The 15659-nt window shown below is 42.3% G+C and overlaps 1 protein-coding gene and 2 pseudogenes across 1 annotated transcript; all 3 read right to left on the bottom strand.

The window, feature by feature from the left end:
- Window positions 1-253: 253 nt before the first annotated feature.
- Window positions 254-1251, bottom strand: LOC113405923 (annotated as a pseudogene).
- A 2878-nt stretch (window positions 1252-4129) lies between these two features.
- On the bottom strand, window positions 4130-5095 carry LOC113405922 (olfactory receptor 49-like). Its single transcript, XM_026647254.1, has one exon. The coding sequence runs from the start codon at window positions 5093-5095 to the stop codon at window positions 4130-4132; it is 966 nt and encodes a 321-aa protein (XP_026503039.1).
- Window positions 5096-12140: 7045 nt separating this feature from the next.
- LOC113405924 lies at window positions 12141-13321 on the bottom strand (annotated as a pseudogene).
- Between the last annotated feature and the right edge of the window lie 2338 nt (window positions 13322-15659).

Here is a 15659-nt window from a genome sequence, read left to right as displayed (position 1 = left end):
TAAAAGACCTGCTTTCAAATTGCCATGCTGCCTAATTTGGAGAAGGGATGTGAATAGCCCTAAACACTGAGGTATTGGGAATTATGGGGCACACACTTCCTAACCGAAGATTCCCAATCTGTTTTCCCCCAGCTATTTGTTCTGTGCCTTTGAGAATGGCTACCAGATAAGGCCCCACATGCATGATCAGAGAGAAAACATCTGCTTCGAGAATCTCACTGGGACTTAGTCATGAGCTAGGGCAGAGACCCACTTGGTGACACCAGCACATAGGTGCTTTCAGACATGCCCACCGACGGAAATTTAAGCACCATGGGGACTTTGGTGTCACAAACATAGGCACCTGGGGAATTTAGATGAGTCCAGGTTTAAGTGACAGTTGAGTAGAGGTTGTGAGCATCTCAGTAGGGTATAAAGTGGCCCTTAGGAGACTAAATCTCCTTATGCATCTAGCCCCTAAATTCCTTTGAAACTCTGCCTCTAAGGGCCTCAGTCACTCTTGGAAATGTAAGGTGGGCCCTCCTGGCCTTTTATTTACCATTTTCTCCCCTTTTAAAAAGTCATATTTCCAGAATGGACCTTCTTTGAGTAACCCATAAGTCTAGCTACAGTATCTCTCAAGACCTCCTTAACTCTAACATTCCCAAGGCTATAGATGAAGGCGTAAATAGGGATGTCACCTCTGTGGGTGAGCAGAGATGCTGCTTTATCATAAGCCAAGGATTGGCTGTGCTGTGGCCGGACATACACAAAAATGGAACTCCCGTATGCTGCGATGGTTACACCAGTGATGTGAGACACACAAGTGGAAAAGGCCTTTTTGTGCCCTTCAACGGGGGCTATCCTGAGGATAGAGGCTATGATGTAGGTGTAAGACACTATGGTCAACGTTAAGAACCAGGCATGGACAGAGAAGGTTCTATCCATCAGGAAAGGACAAGCATGTATCACCCCCTGCCATTCATAATGACTGTGTCGGACAAGGGGTTGCAGATGGCCACGTCTAGATTGTAGGAAATCATGGACAGTTGGATGAACTTCACTGTGCCCAGGAAGATAAAGAAGAAGGTTTGTGCCAGACAAGCAGTGACGGAGATGGTCTTCCTCTCTGAAAGAAGGATGACCAACATTTTAGGAGAAACGATCAAGGAACAGGATATCCAAGAACAACAATTTGCTGAGGAAGAAATACTTGGGAGTATGGAGGTGACAATCAGTCCATGGGATGGAAATGATGAGCACATTCCTCATGGAGGCAGAGATGAAAGTGGGCTGGTACGGGCCAGTACAGCGTAATGATAAGAAGTGGCCGCCGGTACCAGCCCGTACAAGGCCGGCTTTAAGGACCAGTACTGCTGGACCCTATTGCCAACAGGGGGGAGCAAAAAGGGCAGGTGCTCTGTGGCCCAGTGATTTAAGAGCTGTAACTCTCACCTTTCAAATATCAAACACTACTGAAGGCCTACTGTCAATTTTGCAAAAGCACTTGAGTGATTTAGGAGAATAAGTCCCATTTTATACCAGTGTTGTGTCTGTTCTGAGCATCAGGGCACATTGCTATTCAGTGTTTCCTAATCCAGAGCTTTTCAAAAGTACAAAATAAAGAATTTGAATTCAATCCCCGAACAATAGACTTGACCAACTGACTTTTTATTGTAAAAATATACAGATGAAGAAGAGGCTATTGCACAGAATATATATACATGCTGCAAGACTGATTTCTTCTTTTCCATTTTTTTTATCTCCATCAAGAAGTACAACAGAACTTGGGGAATAATTGTGTCCTGCTCTGACTGAAAGCATCTCTCAAGGTGGGATTAACACCCTTGTTTTGGAGGCTGTAGATAAAGGAGTTGAGGAAAGCATACACTATGGTGTTGAGCAGAGCCATCCCTTTGTTGAGATCCAGGGATAAGTTTCCTGTGGGCCTGACATACATAAAAATACACCTTCCACAGGCCAGTGTTACAAGAGCAAGATGGGAAACAGAGGTGGCAAAGTTCATTGTTTTAAATAAGGCACTTATAGTTGTCTGACAAAATGCATTTGAAAATCCAACCCCCAACCCCAGCTGTATTTGAAAAGATCGATCTCTAATCTCTAAGCCGTGTGTTAGGGGGCGCTTTGCTGCATGTGTGGGGGCTCAGTAACGGTCCTCTCTTTAGCAGTCAGCATGAACCCCGATGTCCGAGCTCATACCTATGGGGCCACGTGCTTTAAGCAGCTGGGTTTGTGACTCAGAATAAGGCACAATTTCCGGTGAGTCACAGCTGACCCCAATGGCCCAGTGTGATAGTAGAAGGGGATGGGCCAAAGAGGACTCTTTCCCTGACCAGAGAGAATGATTTCAGCAAGGGTCATCAACAAAAACATTCTCAGGGGGTGAGGGCTGATATCTGCTTCTCAATATTAAAAACAAAGTCAACAACTTTGTGTCTCTTTATTTCAGCACCTTCTCTATTTGGATTAATTATTTTTGGTCTATGTTTCAAACAGTAAAGAGGAAAATATTTTTTCTCCAAGTACTTATAACTGCAGATGAAATAGAAAACCACAGTAAAAAAAAAAGTGTCTGAAACACGTATGCAATCTGGTATCAGGGTAGGGGAAGAAAGCAAGATGCTGGCTAGAAAACAATTCCATTTCAGGGCTTCAAAAATTGTTTTCATGCTGCATCAGAATGAAACCAAGACTCTTGAAATTGTTTGTGAAACAGATGACCTGGTCCAGGCTAGCATTTCTGGGCAGTTGTAGAGAGCATTCTCTTCCACCCTAGAGCCCAGTGTGTAGGGTACAGTGTTAGAACATGTGAGGACACGGTTAAAATCTGTGCACTGCCTTACTTGGAGCCAGCATTTTAATCAGGTGTCTCCCATTTTAGGGTAGTGCCTAACCCGCAGGTTACACGGTCCAAACATCTCTCTGTCCATTCCATTCTGCACCTGAGAAACCTCTACTCTGTAACTAATATTCTGTGTCTACTGACAGAGCAGGTGAAAGTCTTTAATTTGACTTCAGATTGTAGGCTATTGAGCTGTTAGCACTAAAGAAAAAGACCTTCAGGACTCCACAGATATTTCTCTGAAAACGTCAGCTCAGTGCACAGCAGTGGATTTAAAAAAAATAGTTGACAGAAGGCTAGGAACCAATAGGAAAGGGATCGATAATGAAACAAAAAAAATCATAATGCCACTATATAAATCCATGGTACGCCCACACCGTAAATACTGTGATCAGTTCTGGTTGCCCCATTTTGAAAAGGTTATAGTGGAACTGCAAAAGTTTCAGAAGAGGCCAACAAAGATGTCCAGGGAAAGGAACTACTTCCGTAATCGGAGAGTGTGAAAAGATGAGGGCTTTTTGGTTTAGAAAAGAGATTATTCAAGGAGGATATGATAGGGTTGTATAAAGTCATGAATGGTGCGGAAAAAGTCAATAGAGAAGTGTTATATCCGCATTCCCATGATACAAATATCAGAGGACACCTAAAGACATTAATAGGCAGCAGGTTAATACAACAAGAGGAAGTACTTTTTCACACAATTCACATGCGGAACTTCTTGCCGATGGGATGTTGGGCTAGACAAAGGTACAAATGGGTTGGAAAAAAGATCTAGAGAAGATCATGGAGGATAGGGCCATCAGTGGATATTAGCCGAGATGCTCAGGGATGCAACCCCATGCTTGGGGTGATCCTAAACCTCTGACTGACAGAAGCCAGGTGTGGATCACTGCAAAATTGCCATGTTCTGTACATTCCCCCAGAAGCTTTGTTACAGGCCACGGTTAGAGCCAGGAGACTAGACTAGATGGACCATTGGTTGGACCCACTGTGGCAGCTCTTATGTTCTGATTTAACTCCACAAGCCTAGAACGGGAGGGGGCTGCAGGGAATATGAAAGACACAGCTTCAAATCCTGTCTCCAAATCAGACCAAACAAGGAACCTGAGTCTCTCACCTCCCACAACATCGCTCTAACCATTGTGCTATTCAGATTAATTCCCTGAACAATAGATTTGAGTGAACTTTGATTTTAAAACTATACAGATGGAGAAGAGGCTATTTCGCAGAGTCTGTTGCAACACTGATGTCTCCTCTTCCACTGTGTTTTTGTTGTTCTTACCTCCATCAAGAAGCACATCGTAACTTTGGGAACAACTTCGCCTTGCTGCGACTGAAGGCATCTCTCAGTGCAAGCTTAACACTCTTGTTTCTTAGGCTGTAGATGAAGGGATTGAGGAGCGGGGTCACAACAGTGTTCAGCACTGACACGACTTTGTTGTGATCCAAGGAGTCGCCCTGGGTGGGTCTGGCGTACATAAAAATACAGCTCCCGTAGATCAGCGTTACAACAATAAGATGGGAAGCGCAGGTGGCAAAGGCTTTCTGCCTCCCCGTGGAAGATGGGATTCTCAGTATAGAGTAGAAGATGCAAGCGTACGAGATCATGGTTAAACATAATGAAGTCAACACTATGGCTGATAGCAAAATGGAATCCACCCTCTTAATTAGTTGGGTATCGGTGCAGGAGAGTTGGAAAAGCGGGGTGCTGTCACAAAAGAAATGGTTGATCACATTTGGCCCACAAAATCTCAGCTTGCACACCAGGACCATCCGTAAACTTATAACCAGGAAACCTCCCACCCAAGAAACAAAAACTAGTTGAATGCAGAGTCTCTGTTTCATGATGGCAGCATATCGCAACGGGTGGCAGATGGCAACATAGCGGTCAAAGGACATGACCACGAGAAGGGTGAACTCTGTAGACCCCAGGGCGAAATAGAAGTAGGACTGGGCCATGCAGCCAAGGAATGAGATGGTTTGGTTGCATGAGAGAAAGTTCAACAGCATCTTTGGATTTGTGACCGAGGTGAACCAGATCTCCAAGAAGGACAGATTGCTGATGAAAAAGTACATAGGGGTGTGGAGTCGGTGATCCACCCACACTATGAACATGATTAATGAATTACCCGTTAGTGTGACCAAGTAGGTCAGTGAAAGAACAAAGAAGAGGAACATCTGAAGTTGGTGACCAACTCCGGAAAACCCCAGCAGAATAAACTCAGCCACCGTGGTTTCATTTGCTTCCTCCATTTCCGATTCCCCTGTAAAAAGAGCAACAATACAAAATAAGAGCATGAACCTTTATCTATCAGGTTTATGGATTCAACCACAATGTTCTGGAGGCCTATGAGACAGAAAAGATGTTCACTCAAAAAGAATATGATAAGCTCACAAGCTAATGAAGGAGATAGAGAATTTCTGAGATTGGCAGAGAACATCGTTTCCCAGGCTAACTAGTTTGATGTGTCTATTGCTGCTTATATAACAAATTAAACTTGGGGAAAGAGCTGGTCCCCAAATAATTGTCTTTGCTCGATATTCACAAAGAAGCAAAGCCTGGCTATATACGTACAGCTCCTCCCATTGCTTTCTTAGAACACAGTGAGCACAACTAGAGAGGTCACCAACTATTTACAGAAACGTTACCCTTTTTTCTAGACACTATACAGTCAATAGGCAGACTGTGTGCCAAATACAGACCACAAGGTACTTATGAACGCACCCCACAATTTTTTTATTTACTTATTATTATGATTGTTATTTTGTTATTATTTTCTCTGGCATGTGAACCTTGACTATACCTTGACCAAGAAACTTTGACCTTGACAAAAAAAAAATGGACCACCCCTGCTATAAAGGAATTACATGGGCCTCATCACTCTTGTATCACAGATCCTCACTAATATTGGTGGATTCTCACAGCACCCATGTGAGGTATTATCTGAATTTTACAGATGGGAACTCGGGCACAGCTTAGACAAAGTGACTTTCCCAAGATCACACAGGAAGTTTGTGTCTGAGGAAGGCACTGAATTCCACATCTCCCAAATTATAAGATGCTCTCTTATCTATTGAGCGACCTTTCCTATCCCTGGACTAAGACTCCCCTGTCTTCGCCATTCCCATATTCCTAAATGGGAAGGGTTTCTCACTACATCCCAACTAGCCGGGAGGAGGATTCCAGGATGTTCCCAGGATGGAGACTCGAGACCTAGCATGTAAAAATTTAAGATCCCTTGTCACAGAAGATATCATGAAAAGGTTGGGTTTTCATGCTCACCTAGGGAATCTTCTTGCCTAACTACTATGAATTTTAATGGATATCTGTATTGTCTCGGGGGCTTTGCAAATCTCAGCCAATGCAGGCAACAACTTGGCAAAAGGAAGTTAACATCAGCAAGATTCCCTGAGTTAGAATGACATAAATTGTGTCTTCCAAAGTCACTTAAATGTGAAAAGAGTCAGAGAACTTGAGGATGAGCTAAAAGGAGAAAAAAACTTTCCTACTTAGGATGACATTTTTCAAAGCTGCCTACATGGTTTGTTGGAATGGGGCATCCAAATTAATCAAAGATAAATAAGCTACCAAACCAGAATTCTGAGGAACTGACACTGTGCAGTTTTCATGTTTTAATCATTTCCTTCACAGGGTATTAGGCATGTAGCAAACAAAGATCTGTTATAACATAAGTGTAATTAATTTCTTTCATATAATAAGAAAAAATATTTTTCCTATTATATTCGTTTTCCTATGAGAATTTTTTCCACCCTAAAGAATGTAAACAAATATAAGACAAAATAAAATAAAATGTTGTGGTTTGCTACATTAAGCCTAACGATTTACATCTGAAAGATTTACCTTTCTGCTGCAGTTGAAACTTGAATGTTGTAATCTTACAACAAAAGAAAACAAACATTTCTCCTTCTCAAGGCTGGTCTTCACTCCCTTTATGAATAATATTGGGGGAGTGTTCTTTCACTGGGAGACTGGCAACACCCCTGGGAGATAATAGAACCAGCTAAGAAATCTCAGAGGGGATTGTATTTGCAAACTGATGCAAACAACATACAGAAGTTTGTTTTCTTGTAAAGAAAAAGGCAGCTTCTAACTTGTCACACTGCCGAGATAATGGATTTGAGTCTCAGTCACACTGTCAGACTGATCAGTGGGAATTCAGCCCTCAGATTGGTGTGCATGTGTGTGTGTGTTTGTGTTTTGGCAGTTGTAGCCAATTAGTGTATTTTATTATTTACTTATCATTGAGTTATTTGGTCTTATGGTCAATTTGTCTGTTCTTTCATATCTAATCAATGTATGTTCCATCGATTTAAATTGTAGGATTATAGGAGTAAAAGACTGACAAGTATTTATAAGTGTGTATTAGGTATATACAGAATGAAAGGCCTATGGGGTGAGGCCTGTAAGATTTAAGCTTAGCCAGACTAGGCCATAGGCTTAAAAATGCTTGACATGAGTGGGTGACCTCGGAACAACCCTATGCTAGTTAGGTCATAAGATTACTGTAAAAGATGTGCCAATAAGTGATACCACACAAAACCAGGCTACATCTACACTACAATATTAAGTCGATCTAACTTATGTTGGAGCATAGCCACCACAGTAATTACATAGCTTGTGCGTGTCTACACTTTGCTCTTCGTGTCAGTGTTGCACATCCCCCCCCAGCAGGGCTTGTATCGATTGGCCAGTCAGTGTGGCGCATTGTAGGAGCCAGTAACAGTCTATGTAAGCAACACAGTGTCTATACTCACACTGCACCAACCTATCTCCAGTGACGTTGATTCTACATGGCTCATGGAGGTGGAGTTATTAAGATGGTGTAGCAGGGCAGCTATGTCAGTGGGGGTGAAATGTAGGTTTAGACATTTGTAAAGTCGACCTAACTTTGTAGTGTAGACCAGACCCTAGATTGCCATAAACAGTAACGTATTATCCAAAATCAGTAGATATCTGATTGTATCATCATGAAATGTCCTGACAGCAGGGTACATGTTGTGTGTAGATGCTAATGAGAATAAGTGGAGCTAAGAAACAACCTATGAAAAAGAGGGCACCCCAGTAATCATGGGGTGTGAAAGTACAAATAATGAACAGAGGATTGAAACTCTCATGCATGTGCATAAGGTATTAGGTGTGGCCAGAACAACAATATGAACGATTCTTTGGTTGTGTAAAAGTGGGAAGAGCCCAAGGAATGGCCCCATGGGATGACCTCCCACAGGAAACCCCAACAGAAACCATTTCTCTACAAATGATCATCTGTTGGGAGGTCCAATGGACCCTGGAATATCTTAGACTGTAGTAACAAATCCTCAAAGTCATTGGATGGTGTAACTGTGCCTTAGTGGGTCACGACTAAGAATTCCAAATTCAGGACAAGCTGTCGAGAAATAAGGCAGATACACCCCAAATACTGGTGGGATTTCTTCCATAAGATATACCAAACCAGCAACAAAACTAAACTTCTGTCTCACCATATTGGCTAACAAGAAATCAGAAAAGCAGCTTCCTGAGGCATTCTAGTCTTATATCATCACCAAAAACACTGGATTCAGAGATGAGTGGTTCTTTACAACCAGCCTCATCAAATAAAAAGTTCTTCTGATCCCAAAGGACCAGCCACATATCCAGGTCAATATATAACTTACCCCAAAATAACACTGTTCCCAATCCTTTAGTATCTAAAATCTAAAGATTTATTTATGAAAAGGAAGAAAGAAAGATGAGAGTTAAAATTGGTTATAGGAAGCAAATACATGCAGACATGAGTTCGATTCTTGAGGTTAGGATACATAGTAGAGATGTTGAGCTTTGTAGTTGCAAAGAGTTCTTTCAGAATTAGTCAATAGGTTATAGTCCAGGGATTGGCAACCTTTGGAACGTGGCTTGCCAGGGTAAGCACCCTGGCGTCCACAGGTTCGGCTGATCGCGGCTCCCACTGGCCGTGGTTCACTGCTCCAGGCCAATGGGGGCGGCGGAAAGTGGCGGCCAGCACATCCTTCCGCCCGTGCCGCTTCCAGCAGCCCCCATTGGCCTGGAGCGGCGAACCGCTGCCAGTGGGAGCTGTGATCGGCCAAACCTGCCCACAGGAAAGGTAAACAAACCGGCCTGGCCCGCCAGGGTGAGCCATGTGCTTACCAGGCTTGCCGATCCCTGTTATAGTCCAATGTCCATATTCAGGGTGAATCCAGTTTAGGACTGGAGAGCTCAATCTTGTAGCTTACGCTTCCCCTGCATGAAGCCTTAAGCAGATCTGAGATAAATAGGATCAGGACCCACAGGCCTTTTATAGAGCCCTGGGTAAACAATAGGCTTTTCATGTAATCTTCTGTTTTCTAAACACCCCCAGTAATCAGTTACACAAATCAACACAGGGAAATTTATCCACCAAGCAGTTTATCACAAACTTTAAAGAGACCTATAGGCAATGACATTATTACAACTAAGATTCATCTAAATATTAATATTTCCTTTTGATATCTGAATTAGTATCTATAGTGATATACAGAAACTGTCTATTTACCTGGTTAGCATTTATGACACACACAATTAGTATTGCTTCTAACATCTAACAATATAGATTTACATTTCAAAGTCCTACTCTATCTACCATGAATGGCCATACTTACCATTCACATACCTTTCTAACATGTCTTTAAAGGTCGGATTTAGGTTAGCTAGACTGCAAGCTGTTTAACTCTTTCTGGCCATGAGTTATATTTTGTATAAGATTCGTTGCAATTATATAACAATGGTAGCAATAATGATTTTCATGATTATATTTTAATTAGTGCAGCCCCTGCTCTGGTCACTCAGGGAACCAGTGTATTTGTCCTCTACCAGACTCCTGTACCCCACTGGTCTGGGTCTGTTACAGTATGTCAAAGGTTATAAAGAGGAAGGAGCTAAATTCTTCTCTTTAAGCACTGAGGACAGGAAATGAAGTAATGGGGTTAAATTCTAAAAAGGGAGATTTAGATTAGACATTAGGAAAATCTTCCTAACTGTCAGGGTAGTCAAGCACTGGAGCAAGTTACCGAGGGAGCTTGTGGAATCTCCAGCACTGGAGGTTTTTAATAATATATTAGACAAAAACCTGTCGGGGAGGGTCTAGATAATATGTAGTCCTGCTTCAGTGCAGGGGACTGGACTAGATGACCTATCGAGGTCCCTTCCATTCCTCACAGACAGGAGAAGCAGTCGGTAACACAAACAGTTTTGATCAGCATGATACAATCAGTTATTTATTAAGGATGAGAAGCGGGAGGGAGACTGATTTCCCAGGTAACCATGAGACAAATCTGGTCATTATGGAAAGCAGTGGTCAAACCACACACCACTTGTGAAGCTATTGCTGAATTGTTCATAGACCCTACAGAACAGACGTGAACTGTGAGTATCCCACCTCTTCCCAAACCTACCTCCCACTCCCAAAGAGCTTTGACTTTGCTCCTCAGTCCTGCGCTATCCCATCATTTGTGCCTTTCAAAATCTCCACCCCTTGTTCTCTCTTGCACTTGTCCCAGAAACCCCCTTCCACCCTGGTGTCCAAATTTGGTGTCGGGTGGGCTTGTGTCAGATGTTGGAAGATCTATAGCTCCAGTTGTCACCATCAGTGGCCAGTACAGGTGACATTTTGCAAAGGTGCCTGTAACAGGGTGGGCCAGTCATTTTGGAGAAGCAGGCTTAGCCACACACGTGAGAAATTACCTGCCTCGCAGGAGACGCATCTGCTTTCTTCAAGAGGCACTTATACAACTGTTACAGCACAAAGGTACTGACAACATACACAATGTGCTCTACAACAGGGCAGGAGAGAAAGGAACCCCAATGCCAGATGTTTACACACCAACTGCAAACACAAAAATAACAAAATGAAACATTCTGAAGCAGAGATAACACAGGACCTGCACAAGTGTTAGCAATACTGTTTCTATCGCCTGCATCACAATGTATCAGAGCTCCAAACCCAGGAGTTGGTCCTAACATGTCTCGTTGAGGTAGGAAAGTATCATTATCCCAACGTTTAAGATGTGGAACTGAGACACTGAGTGAATAAGGGGTTAATTTTCAAAAGTGGCTAATGCTCAGATTTCCACAGGGAGGTAGGACTGTAACACCAGGCTGGAGGATTCACCTATTTCCACTCAGGCCTCAGAGCCATGAACCTTCTCTTTTTCTATCTTTCTGGGCACAGTTTAGTGCATGGGCGCTGGGTGGTTGTGGTGGACTGTAATATACATAGATTTGGAGGGATTAGACTTTTATGGGTAAATGTAAATGAATGGGAATTTCACTATATAAATGAAAAAATATTTCCATAGCTAATAATCCACATTTACAGATAAGCACAGTAAGAAAAATGCTCCTTCAGACCACAGTTTGATTTCAGGATATTTGCTTTGTACATTTTAACACGTGATGTGGACAATTTGTGCTTTAACACTTAACAAGTTTCAAATTTTTGAATCTCAAAGTCAACAATCCTTAAAAACTTATTCTCTGACACCCCCCCACACACTATCATTTCCTGCAACTGTGAAAATTTTAAAAATCAAAGTTTTAAAAAATGACAATAAGAACATTGATATTACCCATCAAATTTATAAAAAGTTTTTAAAAAATCCAATTCTGCCAAGCCTAGAAATGCAGGACTTCAGACTAGGTGATGTGGTGGTCCCTAGCTGAGGATCTATCCAAGTTACTTATCTGACCCCCCATTACCACAGAATCTCAGCACTTCTCAATGTGTAATGTATTTATTGTCATGACATCACTATGAAGTAAGTATGAACTCTTCTTCTCTTTGTACAGATGGGGAACTGAGGCACAAGGAGACGTAGGTCCAGATTTTCAATGGTATTTAGGAACCTAAAGATGCAGGAAGGCACAAAATGGAATTATCAAAGGCAACGAGTTTGAGAATCTCACTGGGGTTTTGGCAGTGAGCAGCGTAGCAACACCAGAATGTAGGCAGTTTTGCACTTGCCCATGGACAGAACGTAAACACCGTGGGAACTTCAGTGTCAGGAATTTAGGCACCCAGGGAATTCAGGTGAGTCCAGGTTTAGGTGGCAGCTGAGTAGAGGTTTTGAGCAGCTCTTTGGGGCCTAAATATTGGACTTAGGTGCCTAAATCTCTTATTGATCTAGCCCCTAAATTCCTTTATAACTTTGCCTGCAAGGGTCTGGGTCATGCTTGAAACCAGGGTGTTGTAATTCAGACCTACCTGGCCTTTAGAGACTATTTTGACTCTTTTTAAAATGAATATTTTCAAGAACTGACCTTCTTTGAATAACCCATAAGCCTCACTACAGCATCTCTCAAGACATCCTTAACTCTATCGTTCCCGAGGCTATAGATGAAGGGGTTGAACAGGGGTATCACCACCACAGTGAGCAGAGAAGCTGCTTTTTCATAGGCCATGGATTGGCTGTGCTGCGGCCGGACATACACAAAAATGGAACTCCCGTAGGTGATGGTTACTACGGTGAGGTGAGACACACAAGTGGAAAAGGCCTTTTAGCACCCTTGGACCGAGGGGATCCTGAGGAGAGTGGCTATGATGTAGGTGTAGGACACTACTGTCAACGTTAAGGAGCTCAGTAATACAATGGAGGAGAGAACAAAGTCTAGCATTTCAAGGTAGCTTGTGTCCACACAGGCAGCTTTTCGCAGAGGGGTGATATCACAAAAGAAATGGTCTAGTTCTTGGCTGCAGAAAGGTAACCTGGTGTCAGGGCCGGCTCCAGGCACCAGCTTACCAAGCAGGTGCTTGGGGCGGCCACTTCGGAGAGGGGCGGCACGTCCAGCTATTCGGCGGCAATTTGGCGGACAGTCCCTCACTCCTGCTCGGAGCGAAGGACCTCCCACCGAATTGCCGCCGCAGATCACGATCGCGGCTTTTTTTTTTTTTTTTTTGGCTGCTTGGGGCGGCCAAAACCCTGGAGCCAGCCCTGCCTGGTGTACACAGTGGTTGGACCAAGTATGGATAAAGAAGTTGCCATTCAACAGCGAAGGAGAAGCCTGGAGCACACCCTGCCATTCATGATGACTGTGTAGGGTAAGGGGTTGCAGATGGCGACATATCAATTGAAGGACATCACTGCCAGCAGGATGAACTGCACCGTGCCCAGGAAGATAGAGAAGAAGGTTTGGCCCAGACAAGCAGTGATGGAGATGGTTTTCCTTTCTGCAAAAAGGCTGATGGGCATTGTAGGGGAAATGACCGAGGTGAACAGGATGTCCAGGAAGGACAAGTTGCTGAGGAAGAAATACATGGCAGTGTGTAGGTGATGATGGAGCCGTATGATGGAAATGATGAGCACGTTCCCCATTAGGGTGAGAAGGTAAATCAGCAGCAGGACCACAAAGAGGAAGATCCGCAGCTGTGGGATGACGGGAAAAGCCAGCAGAATGAACTCTGTCCCCACAATTTGGTTGAGAAGATCCATGTTCAGTGTATGTCCTGTGGAAGGATGGATATGAAAAGCGAGGGAATAAGAAAGAGAAGATTTCATGGAGTTGAAACAACACTTCAAAAGAAATCTTAATTTTATAAAAATTAATTTAAAATTAATGGGAACTACACCTCTACCACGATATAACGTGACCCGATATAACACGAATGCAGATATAACGTGGTAAAGCAGCATTCCGGGGGCGCGGGTCTGCGCACTCCGGTGGATTAAAGCAAGTTCAATATAACGCGGTTTCACCTATAACACAGTAAGATTTTTTGGCTCCTGAGGACAGCGTTATATCGGGGCAGAGGTGTATGTGTCTAAATCTGCAAATGGCTTTTTAAATCTCATCTCTACATCTCAAAAATGATTGAAGACCCAGCATACAATTTTCAAAAGCACACAAAATAATTTAGAAAAATATGTCCTATTTTAAAAAGGTGCTTGGGAGCCTAAATGCCGTTGACTTTCTATCACACTGAGACTTTTAGATCATTTTTGAAAATAGGATTTAGCCTCTTAAGTACATTCCTTTGAAAATTTTATACATAGAAGCTAAAGACACACAAACATTGTTAGTTACTCAAGTGCACACAAAGAAACAAATGAATGATTTACTGACTCAATTAACCAATAAATAACCACTTGGCCTTTTAATCACTGCCAGCTCTCTTTTCTTAATTCTTTTGGAAACAGAATTTAATCAAATGCCCCCGTCCCATGAAAAAGTTCTAAAACAAAGAAGCAAGCAGATATAAGAGATTTCACCCTAAGGAACATATGTGCATTGGTACAAAGACTTGAAAACAAGACAAGGAAAAGGGTGTGTTTGCTCTGCAATACCTGTAGCATCACGTACATGACAATGTATAATTTGTGTGTTTGGAGAACCTGAACCTTCGAACATTAATCGGGTAAATGGTCCACTGAAGTCAATAGAAGTTTTGGCTGAGTAAGAAGTACAAGATCAAGTCCTACATTTTGGAGAGAATAGAAATAATAAAATAAAAAAGCAGAATTTTATATCATAAAGTGTATCACCTCCAGTTAAAAAAGCATTTTCATACATTTCTGATTTTTTTTTAGTTTAGCTTGGAGTTGTCTCTCTTTACTTATTCAAACACAGGTAGAAAGAGGCTGAATAATAATTTCATAACAAGAAGAACAGGAGTACTTGTGGCACAAGTAACTAATTTGTTAGTCTCTAAGGTGCCACAAGTACTCCTGTTCTTTTTGCGGATACAGACTAACACGGCTGCTACTCTGAAATTTCATAACAATATTTCTACTTCTCAGTCTCTCTAACATTAAATCACAAAACATCCCAAGTCTATATTGCCATTACTTTTTCTTCAAAAAATTCAGATTAGGTGTTTTCTTTGAATTTAAGCCCTTGAAGTTAATTAATAGTTTTAATTGCTCAGGGAGGGATCATCTTTCAGGATAGGTTGTAGATCTTTGATGATGTGCTGGAGAGGTTTTATCTGGGGGCTGAAGGTGACAGCTAGTGGCGTTCTGTTATTGTCTTTGTTGGGCCTGTCCTGTAGTAGGTGACTTTTGGGTACTCTTCTGGCTCTGTCAATTTGTTTTTTCACTTCAGCAGGTGGGTATTGTAGTTTTATCACTTCAAAAGTTTCTCTCCCCTGCTGATAATAGCGTCTCTTAATTAATTAGCCTCTTACAGTTGGTATGGGTACTTCCACCTTTTCATGTTCTCTGTATGTATAAATATCTTCTTTCTGTGTGTTCCATTCTATGCATCCGATGAAGTGGGCTGTAGCCCACGAAAGCTTATGCTCAAATAAATTTGTTAGTCTCTAAGGTGCCACAAGTACTCCCATTCTTTTTGCTGATACAGACTAACATGGCTGGTACTCTGAAACCTGTCATTATGCAAGGCACTGAATTTAGCCGTATGGAGTGGAAATCCATCAACTTCATGAAAAAACTTATACAGATAGAGACAGACATAATCTTCCTTTCCAAATGCAAACAGATGGACATCATACCTAGAGGACTAAAGGTAAAAAATCCATTACAATCTACATATCACACAGACTATGCTGAGAGACTGTGTCACACACTCTCAAAGAAACTGCGAAACCATCTGATCAACATCCTATACAGCAAACAGGGAAAGATTAAGACTGAGCTCTCAAAACTGGATACTCTCATGAAAAACCAACCTTCCACACAAACTTCCTCATGGATAGACTTTACAAAAACTAGACAAGCCATTTACAACACAAACGTTGCCTCTCTACAAAAGAAAAAGGACACTAAACTATCTAAACTGCTACATGCCACAAGGAGCCACAACAGTAGTTCC

Source organism: Terrapene carolina, unplaced genomic scaffold (assembly GCF_002925995.2).
Source record: "Terrapene carolina triunguis isolate 2854851 unplaced genomic scaffold, T_m_triunguis-2.0 Scaffold51623, whole genome shotgun sequence".
In the NCBI taxonomy this organism is placed as follows: domain Eukaryota; kingdom Metazoa; phylum Chordata; order Testudines; family Emydidae; genus Terrapene; species Terrapene triunguis.
The sequence above is the reverse complement of the archived record's forward strand: the minus strand, read 5'-3'. Positions and strand labels throughout refer to the sequence as shown.

What these genes read in the sequence shown, in the direction of transcription:
- LOC113405922 (XM_026647254.1), bottom strand. Translation starts at nt 5,095, where the DNA reads ATGGAGGAAGCAAATGAAACCACGGTGGCTGAGTTTATTCTGCTGGGG.